Below are 20,085 nucleotides of genomic sequence, written 5' to 3'. Positions count from 1 at the left end.
TGACCAAAACCTTTACCACAGAGTGAGCAATTAAATCGTTTATCTCCTGTGTGGATTATCATGTGTCTCTTCAAGTGTGCTTCATTAGCAAATCTTTTACCACAAACTGAGCAGCTGAAGTGTTTCTTCCTTGGAACTTCACTGTTTTTCTGTGAGCCTAAACCTGACTGAAGTTCACTAGTTTCCACCCATTCATCATCATTGTCTTCAGTCTCAGAATAGTCTGAAGTCCTGTCATCACTAGTTGGTTGTGAATGTGAATTACTAGCTTGATGTAAGTATATAAAGTTCCTGGCTGGTTCTGATACTCCACAGTCCTCTTCATCAGCTTCTGTTTTCATCTGTTCAGTTGAGCAGGTGGCTACAGGCTCTGCCTCTCTGTTCTCTTCAGTTTGGCTTTGATGAAGCTGTGAGGACTGAGGTTTCTCTTCCTCCTCTTCACTCTTCACAGGGACAACAGAGAATGGGAACATGGTGATATCAGCCTCCTCCAGCCGTTGAAGCTGCTCTCCCTCCCTCCTGATCCAGAGTTCCTCCTGTTCCTCTTTAAGGTGTGGGGGCTCTGGTCCCTCCTGACTAATCCAGATTTCCTCCTGTTCCTCTTTAACCCATTTCAGACGGGATGACGTTCGCGTCATTCTCCCTTTAAAGACGGGATGCCGTTCGCGTCAATATACCTTTGAAGACGGGATGACGTCTACGTCAATTTGTAGTTTAGCTGTAGTTTTTCGCCTATTTCCGGTCTCTAGGCAAATGAAATCATTCAGAAAACACACGTGGGGTCTCGCAATGCATTCTGGGATTGTTTTGGGAAGGAAAAGTTTTTTTTTTCTTCACTTTGAGCGGATCTGTAGAGCGATGGAGGAAGAAAATAATATTAGCGAAGGAAGCGATTTTGAAGACGCGGAATATTCCGAACATTCCACCGTTGATGAAGAGTTAAATGATGACCCAGTTACAGACCCCGATTGGCAGCCCTTGGACAGAGATCAGTGGGTCAGAACTATGTTTCAGGATGACGATGACGATGACTCTGACGAAGATGACCAATTCGAAGGCTTCCATGGAAACTGGGTAACGGAGCAGCGCTGTTACCGTCCTGTGCCGGTCAAAGCGTTCAAAAGGGTGCCCGGGGTGAAAAGCGGTGTTGGCTTACAAGCCGATTCCACACCTCTATTTTCTTTCGAGAAAATTTACACGGAGGAAATGTGGGACCGTCTTGTCACGGAGACGAACCGATATGCCGACCAGAGACGCACAATTCCCCCAGCCAAAAAAGCAGCCAAGTGGACCCCGGTAACAGTGAAAGAAATGAAAACATTCATTGGGCTGTGTCTCGCCATGGGGATAATGAAACTTCCCGTCCGAAGAGAGTACTGGCGGCTATCCAAAAACATCTTCAAAACCAACTTCGGCCAGAATATGTCCCGGGACCGATTTGACGCCATTTGGAGGTAGGCTAAGAACAATAATATTATCCTTGTTATTATAACCATTGCGTGATATAGATGCGCCCCATTGAATAGGATGCGCTATATAAATAATAGTAGTTTGATAGATAAAATGTAACATTAGTACCATTGTTATGATGCCCTAAGGGAAATGAAATATATTGCAAATGTATTAGAGGTGTAGTGGGAGTATTGCCATTGTAGCGAGCTTATACACTGGGGTAAGAAACCCCTGCTGGGCTCGGCTGCTACACCTATTGTGTGTGGGCAAACACCTAGTAGGCCTATTGTTATTCAATTGTCAGGAATGTGGAGAGAATGCGCTTCACTCTTTGCACCAAGACAGACACTGCACTTAGACAGACCCTGTAACCCTCAAGTGTAACTAACCTATATAATGATATAGCCTACAATTTTTCATTTCATCCAAGATGTGTCTACTTGTATATAATATACAATACAATATACAATATTGTATACAATATACAAGACATTATATTGTTTATAATATATTGTAATATGTGTCTAATTACCCCCCCTCCCCTACCCCCCCTCTTCCATCCTCCCCTCTCTCACCTCTTCAGATACCTTCACCTCCAAGATAACAACGCACGAGGCGACCCAGCTGATAAGCTCTGGAAACTGCGCTGGTACCTGGACTTCCTGAACCAGCGCTTCCAGGACCTCTATGAGGTCAACGGCACAGTCAGCATTGACGAATCAATGATCAAGTTCAAAGGCAGGCTTGGCTTCCGGCAATACCTGCCAATGAAGGTACTGCTGATTGATTGATCAAATTGTCTCACCTCTATTTTGCCTATGTAACCTGCATCTTTTGGTAATGTGTGAAATAAACATTCATTCATTCATTCATTCCAGCCAACCAAATGGGGCGTGAAGGTTTGGGTGATGGCGGAGAGCTCAACAGGCTACGTTCCGCACTTCAAAGTAAGGAAAAAAATCAGCACACCAAGAATATGCAAATATGTATTCTGTAATGTGTTGTTATTTGAGTGACCTTTCAAGCACCCAAGGCCCTTCCTCAGACTTGTGTTTCTTCTTGCAAACTCCCCAGGTGTACACAGGACGTGAAGCGGCGCCGCAGACGGGCCTGGCACAGCGCGTGGTGCTGGACCTCGCCAAGCCATACAATGGCACCTTCCTGTCCATTTATATGGACAACTTCTACACCAGTGTAGAACTCCTCCAGGAGATGAACGGCCTTTTCCTGTACGGCTGTGGCACCCTTCGGGCCAATAGGAAGGGGCTGCCGAAGGACCACAGCCTGACAAAGAGGGCTGCGCTGGGGAAGCACGAGTTCCGGGTGGCACAGCAGGATGACCTCACCTTCTGCGTGTGGCAAGACACAAAGACGGTGATGGTCTTGTCCAATCACCATGACCCCAGCGCAACAGGGACTGTAAGGCGGAGGAGAGATGAGACCCACCGGGCTGATGTGGTAGTGCCCGCTTGCCTGGCGGACTACCAGAGCCACATGAAAGGTTTGTTTTACAGATTTATGTTTTATAAACAAAAATTAAAATACTGTAAGCTTATATTCACTGAGGTCATTTGAGTGAAAATGTACGTATGTAAACAGAGTTCCATGTGTGTTCCAGGTGTGGATCTCCTCGACCAGATGATTGGATACTATGGTTTCGATCATCGGTCGAAGAAATGGTGGCGGCGTGTGTTCTTCTGGGGCCTGTCTGTGTCGTGCTACAACGCCTACGTTGCAGCCAGGTCTGTTGGAGGAAGGCACAAACATTACAAGGACTGGCTGGAGACCTTGCTGGAGGAGCTCATCACACCGGTGACAAGGAGGGCCCCTCCTGTGATCCCTCCTCCTTCTCCTCCTCCTCCTCTGTCCCCAGCTTCCAGACCAGCCTCTCCATTTGGCTCTCCTTCCACTCCAGAGAGCAGGGGAGCCTCCCCAGCACCAAGCACATCGTGCAGGGCAGCCTCCCCAGCACCCAGCACGTCAGGAGAAGCCACAGGTCCCCCAATGCACGACTTCGGGAAGGTGTTTGAGAAGCGGAAGCTCTGCAGGGAGTGCCAGTTGTTGCTGGACAAAAAAGATGTAGTAGGCAGTGGGCTAACTGTGTATGGCTGCATACAGTGTGACCTGCCTGTCCACATTGAGTGTTTTGGAAAACACTACAGACATTTTTTGTAAGTGTTTGCTAAACACTAGCTGACACTTTAGACACTTGCCCCTTTGATGGTAAATGGACTGCATTTTTTTTTATGGTTGCAAGGGGACACAAGGGGGCAGTGTGGAGCACATTTTTGATTTTATTTGAGTGGTTTGGAGTGATTTGTTGCTTGTTTTTTCATACGTTTTTTAGTTTTTTAAAAATTTTCTGTGTTTACAGCAATATTTGACAATGCTATTGAATTGTCATACCAATAAACACCTTTTACAAGGAAAGCCACATGTGTCAGCTCTCAAATGCCTTTTAAAGTGTGTTTTTATCTTCTACAGAGGCTGAGATATCACTATTTTAGTAGGCGTTGACATTTCTATGAAAAGTTCAGGATTTGGGGGTCTATTATCAAATCGGACTTAGGTTTTAGAGGCTATTTTTTAGGCGAAAATAGGCTGAAATGGGTTAATGTCTGGGGCTCTGGTCCCTCCTGAAGCTGCTCTACCTCCTGACTGATCCAGAGTTCCTCCTGTTCCTCTTTAATGTCTGGGGGCTCTGGTCCCTCCTGAAGCTGCTCTGCCTCCTGACTGGTCCGGGGTTCCTCTTTAATGTCTGGGGGCTCTGGGTCCTCCTGGTCGAGACTGGGGCTCCACTCCTGCTGCTCAGCGGGAACTAACAGCTGCTGGAGGTCTGGAGGCAAGGCTTCTCTGTGTAACCGCACAGCGTCCAGCAGTTTATCTTCATCACCCGCAGTTAGGTGCTGCTTCACCACAGCTCTCAGCTTCTGGACATTTTAATTTTCACACAGTGACAGGAACTTTTCCTCCTGAACTTTACTGACAAACTTCCTTCAAAGCTCCAATAGCTTCACAGCTAACGTTAGCTTCACAGCTAAACCATTCATCTGAGTCCAGTGAGTCTTCTTCCTCTGATCAACGGAGCCCTGGTTCCACTTCATATATTCGTGATAATATCGTCCGCACATACGAGTCTTCTGTTTGTAAATTAAACTTCTTAAAGTATTATAAACGGGAAATAGGCTAGTATGCTACTGCTAGTGCTAACGTTACTCTTTGTTGTTTACAAGAACGTTTGCATGATGGCCGCTTCAACACGTCACCCAATACCCAGAATGCCTTGCGGTAAGAAATGCGAGCGGGGTCGGGGGGAGGGAGGTGATGGGGGAGGGGCGCAGTGAGAACCTGCTGAGAACACAACTCAGTGTGTAACTCTCCTGTTTCTGTTACTAATAGTAGGCTAGTAGTTAAAGTCCCTGGAAACCAAAATCCACAAAAACGTTCTAACTATGTTATTTAGGATCTTATGTTACTAATTATATGCCTCCGAAATTATTATGCATTACTTTCAACCCAAAGCCTTAAAATCGACACTTTTCTACAAGATTCTACAACATACTTCCTCATTGAAGAGAGCAGCGCGTGAGGTGCTAAAATGTAGGAGCTTATGACGTCATAAGCTCTATATAACCTTTGTACACGCACGCAATCCCACCCACCTATGGCAAGTCCGTTCTTTGCCCCCAGTGACAGCGCTCCCTCGCTGTCCGTCTCCCTCCCTGTGTGCCTCTGCCAAGCGCTGTGCTTGTGAGATTAGCAAGGTGTCGGGTTTCAGCCATGCGCTCCTCTCTCTCTCTCTCTCTCTCTCTCTCTCTCTCTCTCTCTCTCTCTCTCTCTCTCTCTCTCTCTCTCTCTCTCTCTCTCTCTCTCTCTCACACTCAGGCAAAGAACGGAGAGATCTCTTCCGAGCCGCGGAGCAACACACACACACACACACACACACACGCACGCACGCACGCACACACACACACACACACACACACACACACACACACACACACACACACACACACACACACACACACACACACACACACACGGTGTGTGCACTCATCTCTTTCTCCGTTTCCCTCCCCCCTCTCTCGCGCTCTCCAAGAGACAGAAATTTCCCTGCTGTAGATGGGACACGCCCACACATTCCGCGGGAAAAATACACTCTAAAAAATAATGAAATCACATGAGTTTTGCCATGGCTGTCAAACCTAAATTTATATACTTTGCGACGTTCATCATCGTTCAAATTTGGCTGGTGGCTTATTAACATAGGGTCCTGTGATGTGATTAACTCAAAATGCTAAATAATAAAGAAATATTTCTGGTTTCCAGGGACTTTAAGTAATAGTTTCACATGATATCAGTATCTTCAGGAAAATGAGCCTATAGGAACAGCCTCTGAAAGACAGTCATGTCAGCCGACCAGTTGAAAGTCCCTGGTTATTCAGTGCACATATTTAATGTTTGTGTGTGTGTGTGTGTGTGTGTGTGTGTGTGTGTGTGTGTGTGTGTGTGTGTGTGTGTGTGTGTGTGTGTGTGTGTGTGTGTGTGTGTGTGTGTGTGGATTCATGAAGTGCTTCAGTTCCCATAGAAGCCCCAGACAGCAGTGAGGTGGTGGCTTTAGCTCCCTTGCCTTTAGCTGCCTACAATTCCACAAAACCACCACTAGATGTCGGCATCGTCCCTCTTAAATTCTCGAGCCACAGCAGACTGCAAACACGTCATTATTTTTCACATCACCCTCCTTGGCTTGCCGGGAGTCAAAAATGTCTTCACATTTGTGCAATTCATCACTCACTTTTTCACCATTTTCAACCAAACATGAAAAATCTCATATGGTGTGACAATTGTGGTCCGTGTATAAAGTATATTTGTGTTTTCAAGGAGAATACGCGTATTTGACTTCTCATTGTCTCAGTTGTCGGTGTTCATTTTCTTTCTGTCAGGGTTGAATTGAAAATACCTCGTAAGTCACCTCGAGTTGGTGGGTGCCATGGCACGAGTACGATACCTCACGAGTCCGACACCTCACGAGTCCGAAAAAAGAGGCTAACTTCCCCCAGACCCTAACCCAAAACCTAACCTCTCCCACCCCCACGCCTAAACCTAACCTCCCCCAGACCCTAACCCAAAACCTAACCTCTCCCACCCCCACGCCTAAACCTAACCTCCCCCAGACCCTAACCCAAAACCTAACCTCTCCCACCCCCACGCCTAAACTTAACCTCCCCCAGACCCTAACCCAAAACCATGAGGTGTCGGACTCGTGAGGTATCGGACTAGGGGCAGTCCCCGTTTCGGCAGGCTGGGTGCGTTTGTTATGTAGCCAGGTGACGTTTTAGCATACAGGGCCGGGAGAAACTTGCAGCCCTGACAGTCAGGTCATTATTTATACATTTGAGTCATTATTGCGGTATTTTTATGGTGACAAGACCTCTCCACACGGTGCAAACTGAAGGCTATATCAGCTAACGTTAGCTACCTAACTGTACTACTGTAGTACAACGTTACTAGGTTAGCATACGTTAGCTTTCAAGCTAGCATACATAGTTTGTGTAGCGTGTGTGTGTGTGAACTGTTATAGTTTGTGTATTAGCCTGTGTGTGTGTGTGTGTGTGTGTGTGTGTGTGTGTGTGTGTGTGTGTGTGTGTGTGTGTGTCTGTCTGTCTGTCTGTCTGTCTGTCTGTCTGCCTGCCTGCCTGCCTGCCTGCCTGCCTGCCTGTAATTATATGTTGTCTTTTTATGATTATTGTATGATGTAATGCTGTTAATGTAGACTCTTGGAAGATTAGCCCGGCTAAAAGAGATTTAAAAAATTTAAATCAAACCATACTACATACAGACAGACAGGTATGGGTTAAGCACACCTAAACCATTTTTATCAAGTTTTTATTATGTTTTAAAGAGGTTTGGCACACATCATTAATGATACATAGTGATTCACAGTGTGTACAAAACAATTCTCAACTCAAACCAACACAACTTCTAAGGCTATGAGTGGATGGAATGACAGATATCCTGTGTTACTTGAACTGGTGTGAACTTTGAATGTCTCAGTCACTTCAGCTCATCTGTTATCTTCTCTCTGCTAGTGTCACTTCCCTCATCATCAGGAGCAAGGGAAGATCACATCAGTTCAACTTCGGCCCGGGAGACTGACTGTCATCATTTTTGTTGAAAGCGGTCACTGACTAGCCTACCTCTCAACCTCACCAAACAAACACCATGCACACCTGCAATGAGGTCAGCGAGTACCTCAACATCTCTCCCACTGGACCGTAGGTTTGTGTGTGTGACTGTGAACTGAAACATTTGTTCCACTGACATAAACTTCTATCCTCCACCATACAAACCGTGATGTGTAGTTTAGTGTGGTTGGTACAGTAGATTGATTTAGAACAACCATGTTCAAGTTATCAATCTGAGTCACTGCATACTAAACTATCAACATAACTGATTAGACCCTTTGATTGATTGATTGATTGATAAATACAAGCAAGGTTAACATGTTACATGGCCATACTGTACAGTGATGGGCGTTCTCACAAAGTGGACATCTAATGTGTAATTTCTTCTTTATCCCTTTCTCTTGTTCCCTTCTCCCTCATTCTTTCCTTCTTCACTCTACCTCATAATAATAATGATTGATTGGATTCGTATAGTGCCTTTCTAGGTACTCAAAGTGCTTCACATATCACAAAATCTCATTAAAACAAGTCAGACTGAATGGTAATGTTAGGTGTACTCAAATAAAATAGAAATTGTCAGATAATACTGTGTATCAATGATTTAAATTTATTTTAAATGTACACAATCCATACATATATGTATAATGTGTGTGTGTATATATACAATAGTGTGTGTGTGAGAGTGTGTGTGTGTGTGTGTGTGTGTGTGTGTGTGTGCGCGCACGTCATTTCTGTAAGTAGTCTCTAGTCTTTTTCAGTTTCTTTCAGTATGACAGTGTTTTCCACTTGTTAACATAGCTGTTGTATTTGTTTAATGAGTCTAATATGGTACCATTTTCTAATGTAAATACTACATATTTGATTGTAAATAGAGGTTTTTCAAATAAAGATGCTGAAATCTATCCTTAAAACCATTGGCTATATTTTAAAGAGTGCATGTTTGAGCCCCAGCACCCACCACACATTTCCACCAATATTCACATTCTATATACAGAAGAATATTTCAAATGCTGTGGCTATACTTTACTTAGTGTGGTGTCATTTAAATTCATATTGACTGAGGAGACTGGATCATACATCCCGATAAGAATAGGGGAAGATGGAGGATGGATACAAAATGTTTGCAATGTAATCCAAGAGTGTACAAACGGTAGGCCTAAATGTGTCATACAAGTGTGTGGTTTTTGTCATACCCACACAAATAAACAGTGCAGCAAAACAATGCAACAGGACAGACCTGGAGAAAGGAGAAACTGAGAGGCGCTTGCAAAGTAAAGAACTAGAGTTGGTCCCCAGGTGCAGTGATGTCACCGTCTAACTGCTCCTGTTGTGTCTAGTGAAAGGTTAGACGCAGAGAATACATGTAGTTGTACTTGTACAAAGGCAATAAAGGAATCTTCATAAAACAATCAGGTGTGTTTCACAACTAGTAGATTAGATCTTACAGCATGCGTCTGTGTATTTCCAGTATTGCAAGGACAGTTCTATTCAAGGCACACACAAAAAACACCTACTGGTTTCCTTGAAAATTCAGGTCCATCTCAATACATTTTTAATTCAAAACATTTTACACAGGCAATACTACAGCGCAAGCTATTCATATTTTAGCCTACATAGATTGGGAGATCATCAATTATCACTTTTCTGGTGAACCGAGGTAGAAACTCACCTGAAAGGCCTATCTGATATAGATATTTGATGGTATGAATCTGTCTTCACATCTAGTACCGGTACATCCTGCTCTTGTGTAATGGCCATTGGGACAGAGAATATAAATGAACCAGGGCCAATAAGATACACAGACATGAATGTATCCAGTCTCTGGTGTGCTTTTCTCAACCAGACCTTTATAATATGTTTGAGTATGGCATGGTTTAATCCATATTTGTGGACCTGGGCACCCACAATCTGATTCACTCAGCTCAACTCAGACGTTGCATTTGAACATTGTAGTCCAGTGCTGGGACATTTGAATTGAAGTGCAGTGTATGATAAACATATGTACTCTCTGTACATATATATATATACATACTGTACTGTTATCAGCTCTCCATCAGAGCCCTGCATGGCAGTAAAAATATGAAGCTCCCAAACCATTCCTGCTATACTCACCTCCCCTGGAAGACTGCATGTTTGGCACCTCAACATCAAACATACGTACTCTATATCAGTGGTTTTCAAAGTGGGGGCCGGAGCTGCCAGGGGGCACTAGGTGGGCCTCAGAAATTTAATGGAAATTCAGAAAAAAAACATATTTGGGGAGGGACATGATTCAGTTGCATTTGTTATTACTACAGTATTATAAAGAATATATATTTTTATTATATTTTCTAATTACAATTTGTGTAGTGTTTACAACTAGAATGGAATCCTTTCCTTCCACATAAAAATCATCACTGTCCAATTGCCTGCCAGCCAAAATGTCATCACATTGTCAATTCCCCCTGGTGTGTTGGGCAATAGTCTGGAAACAATGTTTATAACGGAAAACAGAAATATTTAATATGAAGGAATGAGAATAGATTTGAGATACAAATGTAATCATTAGGTTATTATGGATGGTATTGGTGAGAGTTTTGACATTTCCAACAGTATTGTCAATCGTTTTTCAGACATATTGAAATAGGGGTGCCGTGGCCAAAGGCTAATGCCATTTGCGGGGCCTTGGCATGGAAAAGTTTGGGAACCCCTGCTCTATAGACCGTCTAAACGGAAACTATGCACATAGGACTACCCCACTGCTGCTGAATTGTTGATACGTTATTTAATAAACCTGACCTTGTATGATCGGTCATGCTTTTTGTGCTGTCGTCAGTCTGGCATAGATGACTAGATCTTTTTTAAACTTTGTGTGCCAACAAGTAGGCTGGTAAAATAAAGTTGTAAACATAAACAATGGTTGGACATCATACTGAATGAGGCGTTCAGTTTGTAACTTATGGCAGCAGACACTTGGTTTTATTAGATTGGCTGGTCTCAAAGCATTGCCAACCCTACTTTCTGCTAGGGCTGCTTGATTATGGCAGAAATTATAATCATAATTATTTTGGCTAAAATTGAGAATACAATTACTTTACACAATTATTTTGCAACATGCATTTATTGAACTTGAAAACAATATTTTTAATAGTGGATTTCTTGATTGAACTTTAAATATATATAATTGAACTGAAAAACAAATGAAAATAAGTCAGAAAAAGAGAAATATCCTAGCTAAAATAAAGAAAATATGTGAACACGTGATACCCAATATAAAGATCCAGAATAAACTGGAGCCAGAGACTGCTATACCAAAAAACAATAAAACAAAGGACACAAACAATCTGGGGCTAGACTGGACTACCTGGGAGATTAGTGTACAGAGTCAAGCATAGAAAAAGTCACAAAATATGTAGGCAAGTTATGAATAAATCACTACAGTAGCCTACACACAACCCAAACCAAATCCAAAGTGTTTACAGCACTCAACATTATCTACTCACATCAAACTAAGGTGACACAAACCACACCATAAAACACCCACTCTAAACAGCAGCTCTTCCACTCAATCCCCCCTTTAACAGCAGAAAATCACACAAGAAAACTAAACAGAAAATGGCCCAATCAGTAGATTAGTTAAAAGCACACTAGTCAAGTCAAGTCAAGTCAAGTTTATTTGTATAGCCCTAATTCACAAGCATGTCTCAGAGGGCTTCACAGAGAATATGTCTAGCTAATTCTAGCTGACACAACAGTAGCAAATTACAGAATAAAGATAACACTTTGAACAATTGATAGAGAAATATAGAAAATATTGAAATATAGGATAGTGCAGGAGAAGGGAGGAGACTACACTACAATTCAATGATTCTGTATAAAAAAGTGGTTGGCTTCTTAGTAGTGTCTTTGTTTGAAAACTAAAATACAATAACATTAATATCCCGAGAGAAAAGCACAATATACAAAAATAAACGTTACCATCCAAAGACAGTTTCAACACATATGCAAATGCATTATGAATATACCTATAACTACACATCACACACAATCACATCACATTGTGTACACATCAGACAGCATAAGAATGCTCTCTTTGCAGGCACTAAACAGGAAACAGGAAGTGTAACATACAACACAGTCCGTGGTGCAGACAACTAGCGTTATAACTATTCCATCAACTGGCAATTTGTTTGAAAAGTAAAGCTTCTGTATTGGCTTAAAATATGTGAGATTGTGAATCCGCGATGTTTCTACAAGAACTTCTTCAAAAACTTTGTTCGGTACGTCCATCTTTTGTTTTGTTGTTTGCCGTTTTATTTTCTTATTCGTTGTGTCTGATTGTCAAGTTAACGAGCTATTTCCGCTGTTTCCTGTCTAGGGCGGGCTCTAGGCCGGAAACAGGCAGGGTGACATCATCTCTTTCTCGCCGAGAAGAGCCTGGTGACGGGCGGTTACTATGGAGTGGTCTCTCCCTCCAGTCTCCACGCAGCGAGGCGAGTTGGCTCGGGGCAGCGGGCAACGATGGACGACGCGTATCCCCACGCCTTGCTCGTCGAGCTCGGTGAAAACAAGATCCCCAAACTGAAAAACAAGTTGGTGAACTATTTCCAAAGTAAGAAATCAAACGGCTCAGGTGACTGTCGAGTCGAGTATGAGGAACGCAGCGGGGCGGTGCTGCGCTTCAAAACAGAGGAGGGTGAGTCAGGCCACACAGCTAGAGGACAACTTTTAACATTAGTCTCTTTGAGAATTATTTTGCCGAAAATGGTTGACTTGTGTGTCTGTCTTTCAAACAGACCGAGAACGAGTTTTGGGGAAAGAAGGGCATGCGATCAATTTGGATCAAGGGGGGTTGAAGATGACTCTCCGCTTACCTAACAGTGAGAAATCACCAAAGCAGGTAACGCTGAGTCGGTACAACACAAAATGTCCATACAGTGAATCAGTAATACACAGCACATGTGATCAGAGGTTTCCCATCATCATTATGTCAATTTGAGCACAGTTAATGTTAGGCTGCTGTCCCCAGTTTGATAAGATTTTCTCTGTGTGTGTGTGTGTGTGTGTGTGGGGGGGGGGGGGGGGGGTTGGGGGTTGTGTAGTTTGATATAATTTGCTACAGAACTGGACTTGACCTATTAGGTTAAAATACATGAGATAAAGAAAGACAATGAATAAGTGGCCCTGTAATTAGGGATGCATGATGATTTTTTATGCAGATATCCGATATGCCGATATTTTTCCACCGAACTTCAGAGATCAGTTCTCTCCTGTAGTGGAATTGACACATAATTATCACTTAAAAAAACCTCCAAACCACAAATATGTTGTTGACCGTCTTTCATGTTCGACACAAGAGATGTGGCCGTGCACCCTCGCACCGCAGACATGGCGTTGAGCATTTACCTACAATATACTTGATCAACCCCCCAGGGGGGAAACTGAGGGCCACAATAGGACAGGCAATACAAATGCTATACACAATGACATAAGCAGTACAGAATACGACGCAGGTGAACGGATTCAACATCGAACCAGGCTATTTCTCTCCGACAGGCATCGAACAGGCTTGTTCAAAGATTTCAGTTCAAAGACTGACAGGTTAGCGAATGTGAAGGATACATACATCCCCTCTGAAGTCAAACGAGTGTGATTTATTGTGTGACAAGCAAACTTGTTTCACCATCGGAGTTTTGACGAGGCAATTAAGACAATGGGTATGTGCTGCCTAGTAGGTTACGAGCACAGACAGAATGAACAGCCATGACGGTGTATATAACGTAACTATCAAAGACATCATAAACTCAATGCAAAAGCCCCAATAACACCATGGCCCTGACTCAAATATGTACTAAATAATTAAATCAAGGCCATAGTCATTAAAGCCCTTACATGGCATGCAGCAATCCCATGTCCCCCATAGTAATATTTACAATAATCCAACTATCAAGGTTATAGTAATTCATTGTCAAAAACACACCTACATGTATTACACCACACAATAAACCACTGCCACATGTGTGACAGCTCCTGGCGTTTCCACCCACAAGTATGCTGAGGTCATTTTTCATTTTTTCACAGATTCTGAAACTGCAGACTGTAAGCTTTCAAATAATGTGTCACACATTGTAATCTGAAAAGTCTGTGAAAGAGCTGTTGCACACCTTAAAAACTTTAAACCAGGTGCGAGTGGAGAAAATCCCACAAAACACTGAACTTACTGGTAAACTCTTTATTAGAAGACAATAGGGAAAACGTTTGGGTGCTAGACCTTCATCAGGTTTTTTTTGGGGGGGAAAATAAGGAGATATGCTTATTTGATTGTTCACACTCTGAAAAGCAAGAATCTGAGAAATCAGCTCTCAAAGTTGGAGAAGTTTTTCACACCTAGCCAGCCAGGTAAGGGGAGAGTGGACAATAGCTCCTCATTTACATTAACCACTCCCAAACCATTTCAGCTGTCAGTGTCTCTCAGATGGGTTGTGTGCACTACAGTGCATAATCGTTTTTTTAGCACCCCTAGTTTCATCACATCACATCGCATGAGAGGCACAAACTAGGAGTGTGACATACTGTACTGTATGCAATGAAACATTTCATTTCACTTCATTGCAAATTGTAACTGCAGGGGATCTATAGCCTGGTAAATCAGCCCGTCACGTGAACTCACATTTCATTTGGTTCTGTGTGACGGTCTGGCCCCAAAGCCAGTGGAGGGTTTAGCAGAAGCTGCAGAGCGGAAGAGCCAATCATCGACTCCAACTTGCGCTCCACAGCGCAAGTTGGCCAATCAGGAACGCCACTAGCACTGCACTAACAAAACAGTAATGGCCGCGTCCTTGCCTGATCGTCTCGAGGAGTCATGTCAGCGTTTGTCTAGTTTAAACAGCCATAAAGTGCAGTTATTGCAGAAATAGACTCAATAGAGGGTATGCACACCCACTTGAACACGCCCCCTCAATCAGGAATGAGTGTCAAAATGAGTGTCAAGTTCCTCCCTGAGCAGCAGGTGTCAGTTATCTAGGCTGATTACTGCATTCAAGCTCAGTCTTGCTGTGACTCAGTGGGCGTGACCCCACAGTGACTTCTGCCTCTGTGACATCACATGCATACCCTCTATAACAACAATTAAACAAGTACAGGAGTATTGCCGCAACCGCAGAGTTTCTCTGCGGAAAATATGTTTTTGCCATTCTCCCAAGTGGATTTGGGTTTGATTGGATCCGACGCTGATTGGCTGAAGGAGTTGTCTGTCAAGGCAACTATGCCCGCCCATGCTCCCGGCCCTGCTAAACCCCCCCCCATGGCGTCGGGGCCAGACCGTCACGCAGAACCAAATGAAATGTGAGTTCACGTGACGGGCTGGTTTACCAGGCTAGGGGATCTATAGCCATGTGACAAATGTGGGTGTACACTGCTTGTTTTATCCTCTATTATGATCCCCCTGAAAACTAGTTAACATTCAGGGCTTTATGTAAGGCTTCAAAACTCCATGTTAAATTAAGTTAAATTAAGTTTTCTCATTCTGTATAGGAACCTCCATCTGAAAACCTCAACAAGACCTGTAAGTATTGATAAAGTCCTGTGTTTAGTAATTATGCTTTTTGTTGAATTGCAATTTATTTTTAATATTGCCTCTAATCCTACATTTATGTGCTATGCCATGTTTTTCTGATTTCTGACTGTCTCTAAACACACACACACACACACACACACACACACACACACACACACACACACACAGACAATCTTTTCCACTCTGCAAAGTCACCACAGCAGCGGAGATGTCAGGCAGGACCTCCGCTTCCTAGCCTGTATGTGATGAGGCATATTAGTGTTAGCTACAAACCTAATCAAATGATAATAAAAATCAGTTTCCTGTATCTTTTATACATTGAATTACATCATCACCACTAAACACAATAAAAACATTTTTGTATTAATTGTTATAGCACTTCTGACAAGAAGTTACAAAGTGACAAGACTAGGCTAGCCTAGTTAAGCCGGACCCAGGCTGCTGCCACTCACACATAAGACACACATAAGAGCTACTGTAGGTCAAAGTTCAGTTCACACAGCTTAAAATGAACTAGTTCACATAATCACGTTCATAATTTACAATTTTGAATTTTGAGATAAATGGCAGGATACAGTAAATCTGGGTGGGGAAAGCGCAAAAAACAGTGTTTGCCCCTCCCTCATTACCACCACTCAGGTGCCCTTGAGCAAGGCCCTTAACCCCAACTGCTCCAGTGGAGCTGCTCAGTGGCCAGCAGATCAGACTGTGGTTGTACTGGTCAGCTTCCAGGTGTGAATGTGTGTGAATGAAAACAGGGCGCTCCTGAAAAAGAGACAGAGCATTGCTCTCAGTGAGACTCCACCTGTATCATTCATAACACTTCACAATGTTAGTTTCATAATTTTTTTAATGAGCTGCTCCGAGATATTCTTTTTCAATAGAATCATCAATATTGCAGACAATCTCCGCAATTATTATAAATCACTGATACATATAGACTGTCACAGGGAAATGAGAGACACGGAATCCTGACGAGAAAACGTTTGGAGCTGCTATAGCCTAACGTTACTCCGTGCGGGTTTCTCCTTGTCGGGGTGTTGAAAATATCTGCTTTGTCCGAGCATAGAAAATAACTCTTCTGGCAGCAGCTCCTCTCCTCTCCTCTCCTCTCCTCTCCTCTCCTCTCCTCTCCTCTCCTCTCCTCTCCTCTCCTCTCCTCTCCTCTCCTCCTCTCCTCTCCTCTGCTCTCCTCTCCTCTCCTCTCCTCTCCTCTCCTCTCCTCTCCTCTCCTCTCCTCTCCTCTCCTCCAGAGAGTAATCAGTTTCATCGTTTACATGCTAACATTTTTCTTTTGATCAGTTTATGAAAAGGTTTAAACTGCACCTCTGCAACCGATTTAAATTTCAATCGGTTTGGACCTGTTTACTCTAATTGAGGTGTTTAGTTTAATCTGTTTAAGATTTTAAACCTATTAAAATCTGATTATTAGGCTCCATGTAAACATGCCTACCTAGTGAGTGAGTGAGTGAGTCAGTAAGCCCCTGAGCCTTTTCTAGGCTGGACCTCCTGGTTCCGGCAAAAAATATTTATAAAATGTATAAAAGTGCATACAAAATAGGTAGAGTACTACTGCTGCTACATCACAAGCTAAAAGTTACTTCAGTGCAGATTAGAGCTAACCTGACTCCGCCAGATGGGGCGGTATTGTTCACAAATTCACAATCCCTCCTCCATCTGGTATCCTCTCAAGATTTGAGTTTAAACCGGCTCGCGCCCAGGCGACCCAATCAGAGGCAGCTAGGGGCGGGCTCTAGGCGGAGACCGGGTGTGACGCCACCGAGAAGCGCCTCTGCCTTGTAGTTCTTTCACCTCTGCAGAGCGCCGCGCTAGCCGCACAGAGCCTCCGCTCCACGAACACCAGACACTCCACAGTTAGTATAAATGAGCTTTAAGGCTGGCAGGAGGTGTCAGCGGGAGGGGGGCTCGCTGGCTCACTCACATATTTGACTGCTTCTGTCTGGTGGGATATCCACACACACATATTTGACTGCTTCTGTCTGGTGGGATATCCACACACACATATTTGACTGCTTCTGTCTGGTGGGATATCCACACTCACATATTTGACTGCTTCTGTCTGGTGGGATATCCACACACACAAGTAATCAGTCACATATTTGACTGCTTCTGTCTGGTGGGATATCCACACTCACATATTTGACTGCTTCTGTCTGGTGGGATATCCACACACACATTTGACTGCTTCTGTCTGGTGGGATATCCACACTCACATATTTGACTGCTTCTGTCTGGTGGGATATCCACACTCACATATTTGACTGCTTCTGTCTGGTGGGATATCCACACTCACATATTTGACTGCTTCTGTCTGGTGGGATATCCACACACACATATTTGACTGCTTCTGTCTGGTGGGATATCCACACTCACATATTTGACTGCTTCTGTCTGGTGGGATATCCACACTCACATATTTGACTGCTTCTGTCTGGTGGGATATCCACACTCACATATTTGACTGCTTCTGTCTGGTGGGATATCCACACTCACATATTTGACTGCTTCTGTCTGGTGGGATATCCACACACACAAGTACCGTAAATTCCGGACTATAAGACGCACCGGTGTATAAGCCGCGGGACCAAAATTGACTATTTTTTTCTTCTATAAGCCGCACCGGTCTATAAGCCGCGGGTGTTTTGATGTTTAATTACCATATGAAAGGGTTCGTGCACAGAGAGGAATGTCGGGAAAGCGATGGCTGTTTGGGGAAGCTCCCATTTATTAACATTTCAACAAAACAAAACAAAAGTCAGGTCACTAATCCCCAGACAAAATCACACAACAATAGGCTATATGTGCAGCAAACCTGTAACCAGAGAAGTCAAGTCACTAATGCTCGTCTTCCTCTTCTTCCTGCGTACTGAAACCACCAAAGTCCTCATCTTCAGTGTCGGAAACGAACAGGTTCAGGGTGGCTTCGTCAACCACTCTCCTCTCTCCTTCATTGTCACTCAAAACCAACGAACTCCTCTTCATCTATAGCTGTGTTTCCATTACAGTTTTTCGCAAAAGAATTGCGATATTTCTACAACTTCGACAATGTACAATTGCGACTTGTAGGCGTTTCCATTGAAGTTGCGTTTGAGTGATTCCCCGTTGCAGCAGCTGCCACAGTGATTACGCACGGGGATCTGCCCCATATCCCGTCCCCTGCATGCTCAAATCCAACCAATGGTCAATGGAAATCCCAACATGAAGTTACAATGCATATAAACGAGCCTGATTATCAATTCAAAAGAAAATGAGTCGCAAAATGTTGCTGGCTGCGTGAATGCAGTCAGCGCGACAGGCAGAGGAAAAAAGGTAGCCTAATAGCCTACAACTGGTCCGATTTAGAGATGGAGGGGGGAAAAGGCTGATTTGGTTCTATAATTGCACCTGAAACGTGTGCAATGTATTAGCCTACTCACAGTCACTGTATTCACTTCAGACAGCACCACCGCACCAGTGTGTGCTTTTCATCCTCTCATCTCGCCGCTGTGCCAAATGCGCGCACACAGGCAGCCTGCTGTCACCATGGACCGATTTCTGCCATTAAACATTATCTAATTTGCCCGGCTACGCTTTTGCACAACACTCGTCTTTCTGCTAGGTAGCGTTGCTTCAAAGTTTTCCACTTGCTGCGGAGGTTTTGACACTGCTATCGAACCTTACTTACCAAACTTATTTTCCGCTCCTTTTCCAAGGGATAATATGGGTCACATGACGTGCAAATGCGAAAAATGTGTTTCCATTACACTTTTGCGATAAACTGCTATAGCGACACGTCTGAAAAACCACCTCATGATCATCTACTGCTCGTTCTCATGCTGTCGAGAACGAGCAAAGCTTTTTTTTGGTGAAAGAATCCTCCAGGGCGCTTCTTGTTAACAGTCCGAGTGAGTGGCAGGTCGAACGTCAAAGGCACTTCATCCATATTTATGATCTGCTCCGGTTCGATGGAATATTCCTTGATCTTCCTTTGTGTGAATTCGCCGAAGTTTGTGATTTTCTCCTGGTAGTCGGGGGAGGGAGTTGATGGGCTTGTGGCCGTTTGCTTACCGTAATTACCATATGTAAGTGGTCACGCACAGAGGGGATTGTCGGGAAAGAGATGGCTGTTTGAGGAAGCTCCCATTTACCGTATTACCGTAACATTTCAACAAAACAACATAACACAACACCACCGTTGTTTATTTTTACAGTGCACACAGTGTCCGCGGTGTGGTGAAAAGAGGGCAAGAGAGGAAATTAAAACAGAAGTGGATTTATAGTTAGAAAGAGTGCTAAAAAAGAGAGATTTTTTTTTTTTTTTTTTTTTTTTTCTGAAAAAATCCATAGATAAGACGCACCGTTATATAAGCCGCAGGGGCCAAAAAACGGGAAAAAAGCCGCGGCTTATAGTCCGGAATTTACGGTAATCAGTCGTCTGCAGGCTCATGGCTATTCATGAGGTTGATCCATGATGTGTGACAGTGGCAAACTCCCACCAGGGAGGAGAGACACTTTTGTGCAGCCGCGAGTGTTTGGCTGTTCTGCGGCCAACAGCTTGATGGTGCCACACTACCATTTAGATGCACTGTTTACACATGGTCGCCATGGATACGTGCCAAGGAAGGGTTTCGTTATTGGCTTGCGCTGGCCTTTTGCAGAGTTCAGTCAGGAGTCAGGACCACTATAGTCAAAAGGAAACTTTTCTTGCCATATGCAATAGTTCTATTGGACGGTATGGCTCTGTTCTAGGAGCTCCCTGCCCTTCCATGTGTTGCCTAAGGCAGGGAGAGCAGCAGCAAAGACCCCCGGCTACAGAACAGAAAGTACAGAAAAAGTGAGGCTGAAATGAAGCAACTTTAAATAAGTATGAGATTTGCTGATCGAATGCATATA

General features: G+C 43.7%; 1 protein-coding gene across 1 annotated transcript; it reads left to right on the top strand.

The window, feature by feature from the left end:
• Positions 1 to 1,005: 1,005 nt before the first annotated feature.
• Positions 1,006 to 3,943, top strand: LOC310770828 (uncharacterized protein; the record flags this gene model as incomplete). Its single annotated transcript, XM_083663539.1, has 4 exons — positions 1,006 to 1,296; positions 2,662 to 2,953; positions 3,071 to 3,431; positions 3,937 to 3,943. The coding sequence occupies 4 exons, from the start codon at positions 1,006 to 1,008 to the stop codon at positions 3,941 to 3,943; spliced, it is 951 nt and encodes a 316-aa protein (XP_083519665.1).
• Positions 3,944 to 20,085: the final 16,142 nt, after the last annotated feature.

This window comes from Poromitra crassiceps (genome assembly GCF_964638095.1).
Source record: "Poromitra crassiceps genome assembly, contig: HAP1_SCAFFOLD_238, whole genome shotgun sequence".
Lineage (NCBI taxonomy): Eukaryota > Metazoa > Chordata > Actinopteri > Beryciformes > Melamphaidae > Poromitra > Poromitra crassiceps.
Note: the sequence above shows the minus strand (reverse complement) of the source record. Positions and strands in the feature narration are given on the sequence as shown.